Source organism: Clupea harengus, chromosome 18 (genome assembly GCF_900700415.2).
Source record: "Clupea harengus chromosome 18, Ch_v2.0.2, whole genome shotgun sequence".
Classification (NCBI taxonomy): domain Eukaryota; kingdom Metazoa; phylum Chordata; class Actinopteri; order Clupeiformes; family Clupeidae; genus Clupea; species Clupea harengus.
In genome coordinates this window covers 17,912,207-17,926,198 of record NC_045169.1, presented here as the reverse complement: position 1 = coordinate 17,926,198, position 13,992 = coordinate 17,912,207, and the positions used below count along the sequence as shown (strand labels likewise).

The 13,992-nt window shown below is 41.9% G+C and overlaps 1 protein-coding gene across 5 annotated transcripts in view; it reads right to left on the bottom strand.

Moving 5' to 3' along the window:
- Nucleotides 1-9,089, bottom strand: part of gigyf1a (GRB10 interacting GYF protein 1a) — a 27,681-nt gene extending 18,592 nt beyond the window's left edge. For 4 of the 5 annotated variants that reach the window (XM_031585316.2, XM_012830792.3, XM_031585318.2 and 1 more), the window contains exons 1-6: nt 8,822-9,089; nt 2,795-3,553; nt 2,326-2,389; nt 1,608-1,737; nt 688-783; nt 200-314 (exon numbers count right to left, since the gene is read on the bottom strand). In XM_031585316.2, the coding sequence (XP_031441176.1) occupies nt 200-314; nt 688-783; nt 1,608-1,737; nt 2,326-2,360 (376 nt within the window). In that variant the 5' untranslated portion in view covers nt 2,361-2,389; nt 2,795-3,553; nt 8,822-9,089. The remainder of the gene's footprint in view (nt 1-199; nt 315-687; nt 784-1,607; nt 1,738-2,325; nt 2,390-2,794; nt 3,554-8,821) is intronic. The other variant, XM_031585317.2, reaches the window with a different exon arrangement.
- Between the last annotated feature and the right edge of the window lie 4,903 nt (nt 9,090-13,992).

Here is a 13,992-nt window from a genome sequence, read left to right as displayed (position 1 = left end):
TTCATTTCCAATCTATAAAATTGCTAGAACAAAATGTCTCCACATAGATGAAGTTACAGACTCGAGAGACAAAGACAGGTTCATCTCCAGACAAAGGCACACATACACACGACATCCCCAACTCCACCCCACACATGCACACTTACAAACACACAATTACCCTCACACAACCCCCCCACACACACACACACACACACACCTCTAGCTCCTCGTGTGCTGCCTCGGCCACGAGCCACGCCGGAGGGGATGGCCCCGCCCCCTTTACCCATGAGCCTTAGGACAGCGACACTGTTAACCGACATGGAGAAGTTCCTCTGCAAGATACACACACAGAGCCACACAGATTAATGCAAATACAAACCAGGGTCAGGAATAATGCAGTAATACTAATAACACTGTGTGTGTGTGTGTGTGTGTGAATATTTGTGTCAGTGAACATGAACTTGTGTATTTATGTGTGTGTGTGTGTGTGTGTGTAAAACTCATGTGTCTTTTTATGGGTAAGTAAAAGCCTGTGTGTCTGAATCTGTGTATATCTGTGTGTGTGCATATAGCGTGTAGTGTGTGTGCAGCTTTTTTGTCTGTGTGTGTGCAGCTTTTTTGTCTGTGTGTGTGCAGCTTTTTTTGTTTGTGTGTGTGTGTGTGTGTGTGTGTGTGTGTGTGTGTGTGTGTGTGTGCGCGTCTCACCTGCTCCTCCTCAGTCAGTGGGACCAGTGCCAGAGGCTGCATTGGCTCCTCCTGCAGAATAGCAGCAAACTCCTTATCCTGCATGTCCTCAGGAGCCTGCACAAAAACACACACACACACGCGCACGCGCACGCACACGCGCACACACACACACACACACACACACACACACGCACACACTGCAGATCAGTCACAGATCATCCTGAGGATTTGCAGTACATGTCATCAAGAACCTTCCCCCAAGAAATGACACATTACAGGTAGTCCTGAACCTGCCCAAAACAAAAAACAGCTAAATGTATTACAGCATCACTGATCCTCCTGAACCTGCCCATGACACAGCACAATTTATTACAGCACCTCTGATCCTCCTGAACCTGCCCCAAAAGGCTAAATATTGCCCAGGGTGACGGTAGCGAGGAGCAGATGTACTTGTGGCAGGCATACAGGTTCTCTGCAGCTCATGTATTAATGTGGCTTAAGAAGCACTGACATTTCCAGAACCTTCAAGACGTACACACCAGAGAACAACATCGAAGTGTGTGTGTGTGTGTCACACACTTTCACTTTTCTTGAAGGCCCTACACTTTCACTACCATGAAAATAGCCAAAGGTGCTGACATGGCGTTGAGCCACATGCATTTACCTACCACACACACACACACACACACACACACACACACACACACACACACACACACACACACACACACACACACACACACACACACACACACACACACACACACAGCATTTGGTGGTACAGGCCATGCTTAAGGGTGTTGAAGACTTACACAAAAGGTTAGGAAGGCTTGCACCCTGTCAATGTGCGTTTATATGTGCGTGCATGTGTGTGTGTGTGTGTGTGTGTGTGTGTGTGTGTGTGTGTGTGTCTCTCTCTCTCTCTCTCTCTCTCTCACCTTGTTGTCTTTGATATAAAGTGCTAGCATCTCCTCGCGGCCGTACCGGTAGTCGGCCAGTTTGTACTTTGGCATGGCGGGGGAGGGAGGGGGGGAAGTCACGCTGCCCCCACTGGATAGTGCACGGAGCCTGGACAAGAAAGGGATGATGCAAAGAGAGGGAGAAAGAGAGAGAGAGAGAGAGGTTGAAGAACCTGTCTTTCCTTTATGTCTTTCCTTTTCAGCCTCCATAATTCTCAATGACACTCAAAACTTATGAGATGACTGGGCATAAGGGAGAGGCACCACCCTTCAGACATACTGTTGGATGCTCGAGAGATGGAGAGAGAGAGTAAGAGAGAGAGAGAGAGAGAGAGTGAGACAGAGAGAGTAAGAGAAAGAGAGAGAGTAAGAGAGAGAGAGAGAGAGAGTAAGAGAGAGAGAGAGACAGAGAGTGAGAGAGACAGAGAGAATAAGAGAAACAGAGAGAGCGTAAGAAAGAGAGAGAGACAGAGAGAGAGTAAGAGAGAGAAAGAAAGAAAGAAAGAAAGAAAGAAAGAAAGAAAGAAAGAGAGAGGGAGAGAGAAAAACACAACAGATGAAAAGGGAAGTGAAAGGTTGTGTGAGAGTGAATCTGGGGTAAAAGAACACCTAAAAATGGAATCGAGGAGGAAAAGGAGGTGTGTGTGTGTGTGTGTGTGTGTGGGTGAGTGAGACGGTGTGAAGATGACAGACGCACCATTCTGGGCCGAAGTTGAGAGTCTCAGCAGTCATATTCCTCTCGTCCTCCAAGAGCTGAAAGTCTGACAGACACAGAGGAACAGACGTGCTCAGTCACAACATATGAACCTAAATATAAATATAAACATCACATTACTGGAACAGCTGACACACTTGAGGCAACACACACACACACACACACACACACACACACACACACACACACACACACACACACCGAAAGTATAAACAAACTGATAGCCATGCATGCATGAACTCAGCCCCTATGCATGTCAAACACACAGCAATGAAACCACATGACCCTGAATTCTCGTAACATGCACACATTTAATCCCTAAAATAAACAAACACACACTTTCTCTGTGTAATTTTAAGATCATTCACATAGTCATGTGGTCAACAAAGCCATGCATAAACCAAACACACACACACACACACACACTTACTTCTCCAGAGTGTGTACTCACCCTGTCCTGATGAGCGGAGCAGGTGGGTTGTGTGTGGATCCGTGAGTCCCGTTCGGGTCCAGTGATTGTGATTGTGTGTGTGTTTGTGTTATTCTCTACGGGTGTTTGTGTGCGTCTTAAGTGGCTGCAAGCCTGTGTGTATCTGCGTGCGTGCCTGTGTGACGGAGGGAGAACTCCCAGGATAAGGAAGAGGGTGGGGATAGCTGCCTCAAACAGGAGAGGGATGGGGTGGGAGAGAGATCAAAAAAACGCAAATCAACCAAAAGTCGATTTAAAAAAAAAAGAACAGCAAGCCAAAACAATACACTCTGCCAATAACTCTCACAGAAAGAGAGAAACAAACAAAACAGCAAATCGCAAAAATGAATAAAACTATAAACGAGTGTTCGTGGAAAATGAAAGCTCGGCCCCAGTGGCCTACAGGCTGGGTTGACAGCAGAGGTATACCATGAGTGCCGCTTGAAGAGAAACAGGTACGATCACGCCGAGCTTTTGAGGGGGCGACTCACTGATGGGGGGGTGGTGGGGGTAAAGTGGGGAGGGGTGGGGTAGGTAGGGGGCGGGAGAGAGCGGACCAGCTGGGGTAGCAGCTGCCAGCAGCCGACGTGATGTCACACGACACGACACCTCTCTTGCTCTCAATCGCTCTCTCGTTCTTGTCGTCGCTCCCTCGCTCCGGCAGAAATGTGCGTCCACTGAGGTCCTCTGCGGTGACCCCCTATTCTGATCCCTTTCCGTCTGATTCTTCTCGTCCAGCACCTGAAAAACAGGAAGTAGAAGAAGTGTGAGTCGAAAGCCCTTACTCCACACATTTAAGGGGCGCAGTCCTCGATCCTGGCGAAAGATCGTTGATTGTTGATGACAATCCAATACACCCCCTTCACTCTTTGGTCACGTCAGTACTATATCTCAGGCACAGCCACTTTGTTTCCCAATTACAGAGCCAGGACTGTGTATGAACACTGGAGTTTGTTTTAAGTGTACACACAGATCTGACATGTCAAGGAGTGTGGGGATGAAATGACCTGTATTTGACACCGAGTTTACTGAACTATAAGACGCAACATTTTACCAAACCTTCAGCATTTTACTAACCCTGCTTCAGTGTTCTAAAATCAGGCCACAAATATCAACGAATAAAACTAAATGTTCAATGCATAAAATCTCCTCACAGTAACTTGTTTGAACCACTAGAATGCTCACCTACAGCTGCTATCTGAAAATGTGCTGACCGTAATTTTAAAAGCAGGCCTCTAACCAACTGCAATTGGAATACAGGTCACAAACTCCCTCATCTCATTCCATTCACACTACTCGTCAACACTCTTTATCAAGTAACACCAGGTGTGCTGAATCTAATGGAGACATGGTGCCCAGCGCCTCGATTGTTAGGAAGGGGAGGGGGGGGGGGGGGGAGGTGACCCCTATCTTAGACTGAAAACATTGTGGCATGGGAAGCCAATTGTAAATCGCCCACTGCTTTGCTATTCAAATCAGCTGCGGCTCTCGAAAACCAAGAAGCCTTAAAGTCATAGCATGCACGTTGCCGCGAGCAGCATAAATAGATTCAATTTGATTTTTTTTTAAAAAGCCACTTGCTATACACAGCTGGTCTAAATTGCCTCGTCAAGTAGCGCAGTAGCATACCGCAAGTGGCATCACGGAGGCTACTACAGTAAAATAGGGGGTAGGTGGTTTAGTCATTATCTGCTGGGGTGGCACCTCCGGACATGACAAAAACATCAAGCAGCTTTTTATTCCAGGGCCTGGGTTCTGAAACATCCACGTAGAAGCACAGTTCTCAACTATGGTGAGAGGTTGTTATATTATAATCGAGGACTGTGCCTTTAACTCCCTGCTTAGCTGTCTGTGACCTGACCATGACTGGCCGAGCAAGTTATGACTGACCCAGATGCCACATGAACATTTGAGAGTCTGGGCACAGGGTCCACCAGAGCAGAGGTTCTCAGATGGTCTGGCCTTGGCACAATCTCCCGTGGTCATCAAGTCGCGACCTGAATATTACAGACTAGAATGCAAACCATAAAACAAACATAAAAATATCAACATCAACATAGGGCCTGTTTTATCTCTGGATTCATGACGACACATTAGCCCAAGTCATCCGAGTCCAAGACATCAGATAGAATTTTTTTTTTTTTACTGCACTTTTATCTGAGGACAATTTCCTTCACCTTTTGCCAACTTCATGATTCAAACTTCAGTTTTTTTTAATCAAATTAGCATTTGTAGTCCATTATTCTTCGCTGTTCTCTCAAGCAGTTACTACCATGGGTGTTATTTTGTAAATTTTTCAAAACCCCCATTCATTCGCTCTCATTTTTTTCTTTTTACCGGTACCTGCAAAAAAATGCTAATCCACTGTAGACAAAATGGTAACCGTCACTTACACACTCTATTAGGCTGTTTTGGGCTCCAAGGCGGCATTTCCAAGAATCCTGGTAGCATGGATTCTTAGAACATGCGCTTGCCTTCTCTCGAAAACCGGGAGAGAGTGTACAATGGCAATGATCACAGCTTGTTACAGCAGGTTAGAGTGCCAGTGGAGATACTAGGTTAACTGCTATGGTTATGGTGAGGACTGAGTACCCAAGATGGCACTTTAAAAAGGTGCAGTGCATAATTACAGTCCATTACTCTCTCTGATGAATTCAGTGAAATCTTCCTCTAGCTGTCTGTCCAGTGTGTGTGTTCAAATAAACCCTGGTGTTCGTGCACAGTGTGGAAACAAACAAAGTGGCTTGGACCAGGCCACACTATTCCAGGCAATCAACAAACAAGGGGCGCTCTTGGGCCAAAGTGGCTTCAGGAGCACGGAAGAGAAGGGTTTACTGGATTGCCTGTTGTTGACATCAACAAATATCCACAACCTTTCGCCAGGAAGAGGACCGAGGACGGAGGACGGAGGACGGAGGACTACATATTTGTGTAAAGTGGCACAGAGATGGCTAGACTGCCGGGGCAAGGGAAAGTGGGGAAGAAACCGGGTCTTAAAAAAGAAACAAATAATAATAATATATGCAGACAATATATTTAAGACGAAGAACAACAACAATCCTATATTCATAAATGAATGCGAGAAGAAAGCTAAGCTTTATTTTCATTATCATGATCATCATAGTTGGGTGTTTTAACAAGGACACCCTCTAACCTAAACCCAGTCAAAAAGTCTCAGTGGCATGTCACTGTCAAGTTATGTGAAACAGCAAGCAATCGAAGGTGACGGTCTTAAAGGAAGCCTGACGCACCCTCTCTTCACAAAGCAAACACATCCCTGCCACTAGCACAACTGTGGTGCGCACATCTAATTGCTGATCACTGTTACATCACTACTGATAAGATTCAAGCCTTCAGGTCAGGGAGGGAATGGGCAAACTGATGGGGGAAGGGGCGGGGGGACTTCAACGGGGTTGGGATATTGCACCTACAGACGCTATGGCAACCAGCTATATCTAGGCAACAGACTATAGCACCTTAGCAAAAGTAAGGAGGAGCGACATGCAAGTTATCAGCTTTATTCCAGTGGGAGCTAAGGTCACCAGGATAGTTAGCCTAGCTTTGAGCAAGTGTCATAAAAAAAATAACTCACTAAGGCAGAGCAGAGATACCTAATTAGTTGTTTGCACAAGTTGTTTATGTTTCAAATGAACGTTCTCCACCTATATAAGACATTAAACAGGAACATTCTAACTATGTAAGACTGGTGCAACTTCTCCCACAAGGTGCTTGGATAAAGATATGGAAAGGTGTAGGAAATCCAGAAACACTTCAAACAGAAGTTTATCAAAATGTATGTAAATATTTTAGTTTTTAAAAGAAGCCTGAACCATTCCCACTTGAAAGTAATACTTTTAAGTCTTAGCAAACAAATAGTGTGGCAACAACATGAATTTCAACTCATAGATAATATGTGTGACAAAGCTGACACAATAGCTTGCAACAAGAAGAGTGTTTATCATTACATAGCCTAATTTTCTTAATAGTAATGTTATGATTATATGAACTTACTGTAATCCCAAGGGTTAATTGATAGTGTAAATGCCATTGCAGGCAGGGTCTCGCGAAATGAATAAGACCCAGGCATTATCCAAGGCATCACTATACGGCAAGACCATCAGGAGTTTTACAACAGGACAGTGTGCTGTAAAACACAGCATTTGAATAGATAATGTTTTCTTTGCAAACTACACAGCTCGATTTTAACCATGATTCCGGTACAGATTTATTTTCAATATTTTGTACACTGGTGTTTAGTCTAGAGGGTGCTGACTGATCAGCTGGGCCAACATTTCTGTTCTTAGTTACCAAAATACAGCTCTTTTGAAAATGGTTTTAAGATTGATATTTGAATTCTTAGATAGAAGTTCCGACCAGTCTAATCTACGTCAGCATTGGCCTTAGATGATTTTTAACAGTAGATGGCATGCCGAGCTCTTTTCAACCCATAAAATGCCGAAAAAGACGCCAACATTGATGTGTTTCATCACAGTACAGTCATATCATTTAGTTTACAGCACAAACACACACATTCAGTGTACACTACCTCTGTGTAAATTCACCCCCAGCTCTAAACCTTACTCCACCCTCAGCATAATTCTGAAAAATGCTAACAAGCGGGCATGGGTCTGAGAGTTTACTAGATTGAGAGTCTATGAATATCAGGACCTAGAGATGTCTCAAATGGTTGATTACATCAGCCTCGCAATGTTCAGGATTTTAAACAGTAGATGGCCTGTTCAGACATTTCCAACTCATAAAATGCCGATTTTTTTTTGTCAATGTTAACTGCAGCATTGAAGTATGATGAAACATCAGGCATATCATTTAGTTTACAGCTCAAAAACACATTTTAGGATACACTTAAAATAAAACAATTTAAACAACCGTTACCTCTGAAAACAACAAACAGCCAAATGTTTACTTGGTTTAAAAAAAAAACTAAAAGTCCCAAAAGAATGAACATGTTATGGAGACTTCCATAATCACGCCAAAATAATGCTGAAATCTTGATCCCATCACTTTTGCAGGTTGCAGTTAGCAAAGAACCTGCACTAGACCAGAGGCGTACAAGCATTATCCAGTTATTTTGATTGTTCCTGATTATATTCAAGCCGGTATCGGATGTAAACGTTAACATGTAGGAGGAAAGCACTCGTACTTATACACAACAGTGAGATAAATGTTTGTGTTATACTGCTTTTAAACATGCATATCGACAATTCTTTGCATGAAACATGGCTGGCGAACTAGCTAACACTGCTAATGCTGTTCGAGCAGATAATATCAATTTGCAATGGTCTGTCAGTAACTGAGCAACCGATTATAACTGATGAAAGCATCACAGATGTGTTAGTACCAGTCCTACCTGTGAAATGCACGGCCTCACTACATTAATATTACCGACTGGATATATTGACGAAACGCTGATGTTGGATTCCTTTCGGGACGTAGCGTTAGCAACGTGATCAGGTCCGGGGACCAGCACAAGTCTCGGTGCAAATGAACAACCATATGGATACAAGTCAGACAGCTCTGAACTGCAAGGGCCAGTAACCTTCACTCATGAGTTGTGTCATTCTTAACTGCGCTTTAGATATCTCAATAATGCAATCTATCGTTGTGGGCCTCGGTAAAGCAGGCACGCTTACGTGGTTTCAGTTCAACTGCCCATGACAAGATACATGGCGAAGGGGGCGGAGTGTCCGCGTGTGTTAACACATTCGCCCCCTCCCTCTCGACAGGCCGGCCGTCCCTCTTACTTTAACCCGCTGCTTGTTCTGGCCTTCTAAAGACATGGCAAATGACACACAACGTTTAAAACCCATCGAAAAGGCACTGGAACACAATAAACCTCGACCAAAATCTGCACCCATACAATGAAAACTAGACCCGCCGTTAGTCTGAACAAGCGTGGCGAGGCCCTCCTCGTAATAAATGGATAATCAGTCGCTAACGTTACTTCTACTGTAAAGCAAGCCATTTCCACAGCGCAGGACAGTAACTCACCTTATATTTGAGGCAACTGTATTTTTAATATGCAGTCGTTGTTTACAATCGTCACTTTAGATGTGCGTGCATGGGTGTCTGTTCTCCTCCTGTTCACGTTTTCCAAAAGAATAGCGTTTTCTTCATGGAATCGTGTTCAATTGTTTAATTAATGATTTAACCCACTCCAACGGTCGCTGCGTGTTGATGTCTGGTCAGCTTGCTACTCTTGTTGTTTGTGTTTTAGAAAGATGGCCGTCCTCCTCGTACCACGTGACCTGATGGGACTCGGCTGTTTGAGCTGTGGTAAAGGATGACTACTCAGCTTGTGTTTCAGTCAGTATTACTTTGCAATCACAGCAACCGCACATGGTATGTGCGACTGGTATTGGTGCAACTGCAAACACATCATGTTTGTCACAGACGTGAAAGCACCCCACAAACTTATCTCATCGCAAATAACTTTAATTACAAGTACAGTTAGCAAAGACTGACATGAGGGTTAGCGTGCATATCCCCGGCTGCTGTAGTGAGAAGTTAACTATTTGCTTACCAACATGCGTGGCATATTGACACGTTGAATGTAGGGTGGTCATAGCCTGGACAAGTTGGATAAGTTTGACGGTGTCTCCATAGGTCCACCTCAGGAATAAGAAATAATGAATATCATTGATATCAGAATATTAAGTCCCGGTGTAATCCAAGAAGGCTAGATATTCTTTTTTGTTTGTTTGTTGTTCCCATTTATTTGTATCATCCATACAAACCTCCCAAACTAATATGCAATATTGTTTTGCACAAGGTCCATATGTTCTTTGATAGATTTACTAAGTCAAGTTTGGCTAGTGTTTTGGGGCAACTTGTCGCAGTCTGGTGTTATACAGTATGTTAAAATTTTCCAAGATGTCATGTGGAATGCCAAGAAAGTAGCCTAATTCTCCAGGTGATCATAAAGATGAAGATACTCATAAGAGTGTGGTTAGAGACTGGACATAATCACATTAAACCTCTGCAGACAGACTGTGGCTCATGCCTGGGGAGGGGTATTGGCCAAGAATAGCTGTGTGGAGGGAGGCCTAGTTTATGGCGGACAGAGGAGCCAGGGTTCCTACCCTAGGGTTCCTACCCCTAACACATTTAGCACAAGATGCACTTCCCCCTCAGGGGTTATAAATGTCAATTGTTACTTTAGCCCAATTTGCTATGGGTTAGTGGCACCGGATGTGGCCACAGTAATGTATCAAATCTGAAGTTTTTAAATAAGTCCCCCTCGAAAACGAGATGCTGCATCTCAAGGGGTTATCCTCCAAACAATACATTTCAAAACATTTCAAAACGTATAACCAATCAGAACCAGCATTATCTAACACCACTGATTTTCTAAATTACATTAATTTCCGATGTCACCACAAGATTGCCACGATTCTGGACGAAAGTTGTTGAAATTTAAGTTCAATGCCAATCTAGCAGCATGGCGTTTGGCTGGAATCGTTTATGGCTCTGGCTAAGCCTGTGTAGGAAGTTAGGAACACTGGAGTTTTTATGAGCACACACACTGAACGGACAACTGGAAGACCGTGCAGAGGAATTAGCTGAATTTGACAAAAAGTATATTGGATTAGAATCAGAGACTGTGCCTTTAAACTATACTATAAAACAACATTTATTTCCCTTTGGCTGGTACTTCACCACCTCCACATTCTAGCCTGTAGATGGCACCAGTCATGTTCAGTCTGCCACTACTTCAAGACATAACCAGCTGTGCACATCAAAACAGCAATTAACATTGTAATGCAAATGTAATCATAAGCAATGAGTGGATGTCTAGTGGAATGGTGTTTTTGTATGATTTTACTATAAAATTATTTGACAGGCAGCTAAGTATCAGTCTTTGTCACCAATTACCTTTGTGACCTTTAGCTATAGGCTAAATATGCAGTTAAAGTAACACTATGCAACAATTTGACACTTTTTGAGGTATGGTTTTATAGGCAACTAGTTTTGCTACCATCCTCAAAATCATTTTGATAGCATATGGTCAGTGTCAGCTGGGCTGTTGGTGGTGTTTGCAAGGTTTTTGCATGCCTTTTAGGTAGTTAACGTACTAGTTTTGGAACAGAAATCCGTATTGCTGCTTTAAATCACAAAAATGGAAGAAATCAGTATTATGTGTTCATATATGTTTTTGTTGTAGACGAGTATAGATTTAAACCGTTAAACGTTAAAAATTGGATCGAGTTGGTCGTGTTTAGCTGCTGGATTCAAACGGCCTAGAGGTGCAGGATCCGGATTCTTGTCCTGGCTCAAGTGAACCCCTCTGGAGATAGTTTCCAACAGACGGAGTCTTTTAAAATCTCAAAGCTTATCCTGATTTAAAAAATAACTAAAACATTAAAATTATGTTATTTGTCATCGAGCTGCAAAGTTGAAATGTTGGCATAAATGAAGACTAGGCCTACATGTGAACTAAGTTTAAGCAAAATGCCAACATTGACATTTCACCCTCAAGATTTGCACAACATTTGTGGCTTGTATCATTTAAGACCCTCACCATAGCTGTAATAATATTACACATTGTAAACAAAAAACACAAAAAAAAAACTGAGGTGGTCATGTTGATTTGACCCTCTGCTGTGTGTGCTGGTCTGCAAGGAGGCCACTAGATGGCGCCCTATTCACACAGACAAAACAGACTTTTAATGTTACATTTGTGATATATAACTGTATACAGTAAATGTTTAGCTATACATTGATGTTTATAAAGCTATATTGATGGAATTAATCTAATTATGTTTGCTGCCAATACCCTTCCTCTTATTTATAACCTCTAGTATGTTTAAAAAAAAATGTATACAAACATTACAGAGAATAATTCATAGATAGATAGAGTGATAAATAGATAGATTTACTGATTGATACATCTTACAATTATGTTTACACAGAACCAGCCATCTTTCTCTGATATTTTGTGTCTGTTAGACCTTAATGCATCTCACTAGCATAACCATACGAACAGTCACTTTCACAAGTTGAACACCATCAAATACTATGGTACAAAGACATTATGTTTTTTGGAAGCAAGTGTTCGACTACGTCCAAGTGCCTGTTTGACATGAGATGTCTGCATGGCTTGGACTGCTGCTGTCGTTGGTGTGGGAGGGTTTATCTGTGCGTGTGTGGGGCATGTGTCAGAGAGGCCGAGAGAGGAACACATGGGTTTTTTTCTTCAAAGTTGGCTTGGCTCTTCAGACATTTATATTCCACTCCTTCAGGTAAGTCCACTGGAAACATAGAAAAATGTTTTAGTAAAAAGTAACTCACATCTCAACAAGTAAGCTAGTGGTGTAGATGTGGTGGTTTTGAATAGGTACAGTCACAGTAGCTTAGCTACTCATTTGCTATGGACTTCATTAGTGTTGTGGTTTGGGCACCAAGACAGAACAAACACTGCCACAGAGGGCAGAGCGGCCTATATCTATACCTCCGAGCTGATTGGAAGAGTGATTGTCAATGGGAATGGGACATATGGCTGCAGGGGTTCTTGAGAAAACACACAAATTTGATAATTTATTTTACAATGTTAAGCAAATGTTTCATATTTCTTATATGGCATATGAACCTTTCATTGAAGTTGCAATATATTCTATATATTAACATTTTATACTGGCATTTAGATGAAAATGATGCATATTTTAGTTACACTTTATTTGGATAGTCTGCCCACAGAGTACAGAGTATTTGTAACATTTCAACAGTTGAGATTCAAAAAATAAGCTGTTTATAAATATGTATATAAATATACATTTTTACAGTATAGGTTAAGTGAGTCATTTAAAGTTAATGAGAATATAGGTATGTTCAATTAGTAAAACATTTAATCAATCTTGTTGAACATTCTAATGTGCAACTTATGTTCAACACATATGTTCACCCGGCTGACAGGTTCGCCGATACACAGACAAATGTTCAACAACTGTTGTATCGTGTGTATACATTATTTCTTCTATCGATGTTGATCATTAATTAGATTTCAACTGCATGTTCCAATACTGGTTAAGTAAACTTCTCCTTTCTTTTATGAAACTTGTTAAATATTCTCACAAGAAATAGTGGAGTTAAAAGTTAATTTTCTCATTTAAGACATTTTCATAAATGAATATACTAATATTCATATTGTCACATACATTACATATATAATACATTAATAATAATATTAATAATATAACACCTTCATATAAAAACAGTGCGCCTAAAGACAGCCCATGGCGTGTAGGGCCTGCCGTCTGTCTGACTCACATGAGCATTATCCCATCTATTATATAAGATAAGATAAGATAAACCTTTATTAATCCCGTGAGGGAAAATCAGTTGTCATAGCAGCAAGGTAGTAGGAATAGGAATCAAGTATCTATATACATAAACATCAAAAATAAATTAATACAAATTTGAATAAGAATAAAATAAATAGATAAAATAAATAGACAACATAGCACAACTCCGCTGGCGTACATTACATAAAACCTATGTTCGGTTGTGTTGGTTGTGGAGTCTGATGGCTACTGGCACAAAGGACTGGCCAAGGCACTTATACAGTATACGCGCAATATACCACACTGCTTGTCTACATGGAAACACTTTTATGCTCGATCACACTGACACAGAACATGGATATCGCCATGAACTAGGCCCAGTCAGCGAGGCTTAATGATGTCAATTCCTAAAGGGCACCTTGAAAAAAAAAAAAAAAAAATGGGACTGCAAATAAGATTAATGCAATCTAAATATTAGCCCAATCTTATCAACCCCTTGCAAAAACACATACAAGATTTGTTAGCGTCCAAACAATATGTTTTGAATGTAAGCAGGGTATTAGAGGTAAATTAAAAATCTTATCAACATATTTGGCGACACGACTATGGTCACTGCACCTGCTGTGAAAGCATGCCCTAGAGGTCATGCTGTAAGCGGGACTGTACTGGACTTTTGTTCTCCTCATTGTAAGTGCACGTCATTGTGTTTTTTCGACTTTGAATCTAGGAGGGCACGTCATGAGTTATTTTTCATCTCAAGTGTATTGTTTTGTAAGGGTAAATGTATGGCACCAAAACTCATGTTCTCCACTGGAGGGGCATCCATTATGATGGTAATTAGTTTTATACCATATATTGAAGATTCAGTCTTAGGTTTGATCA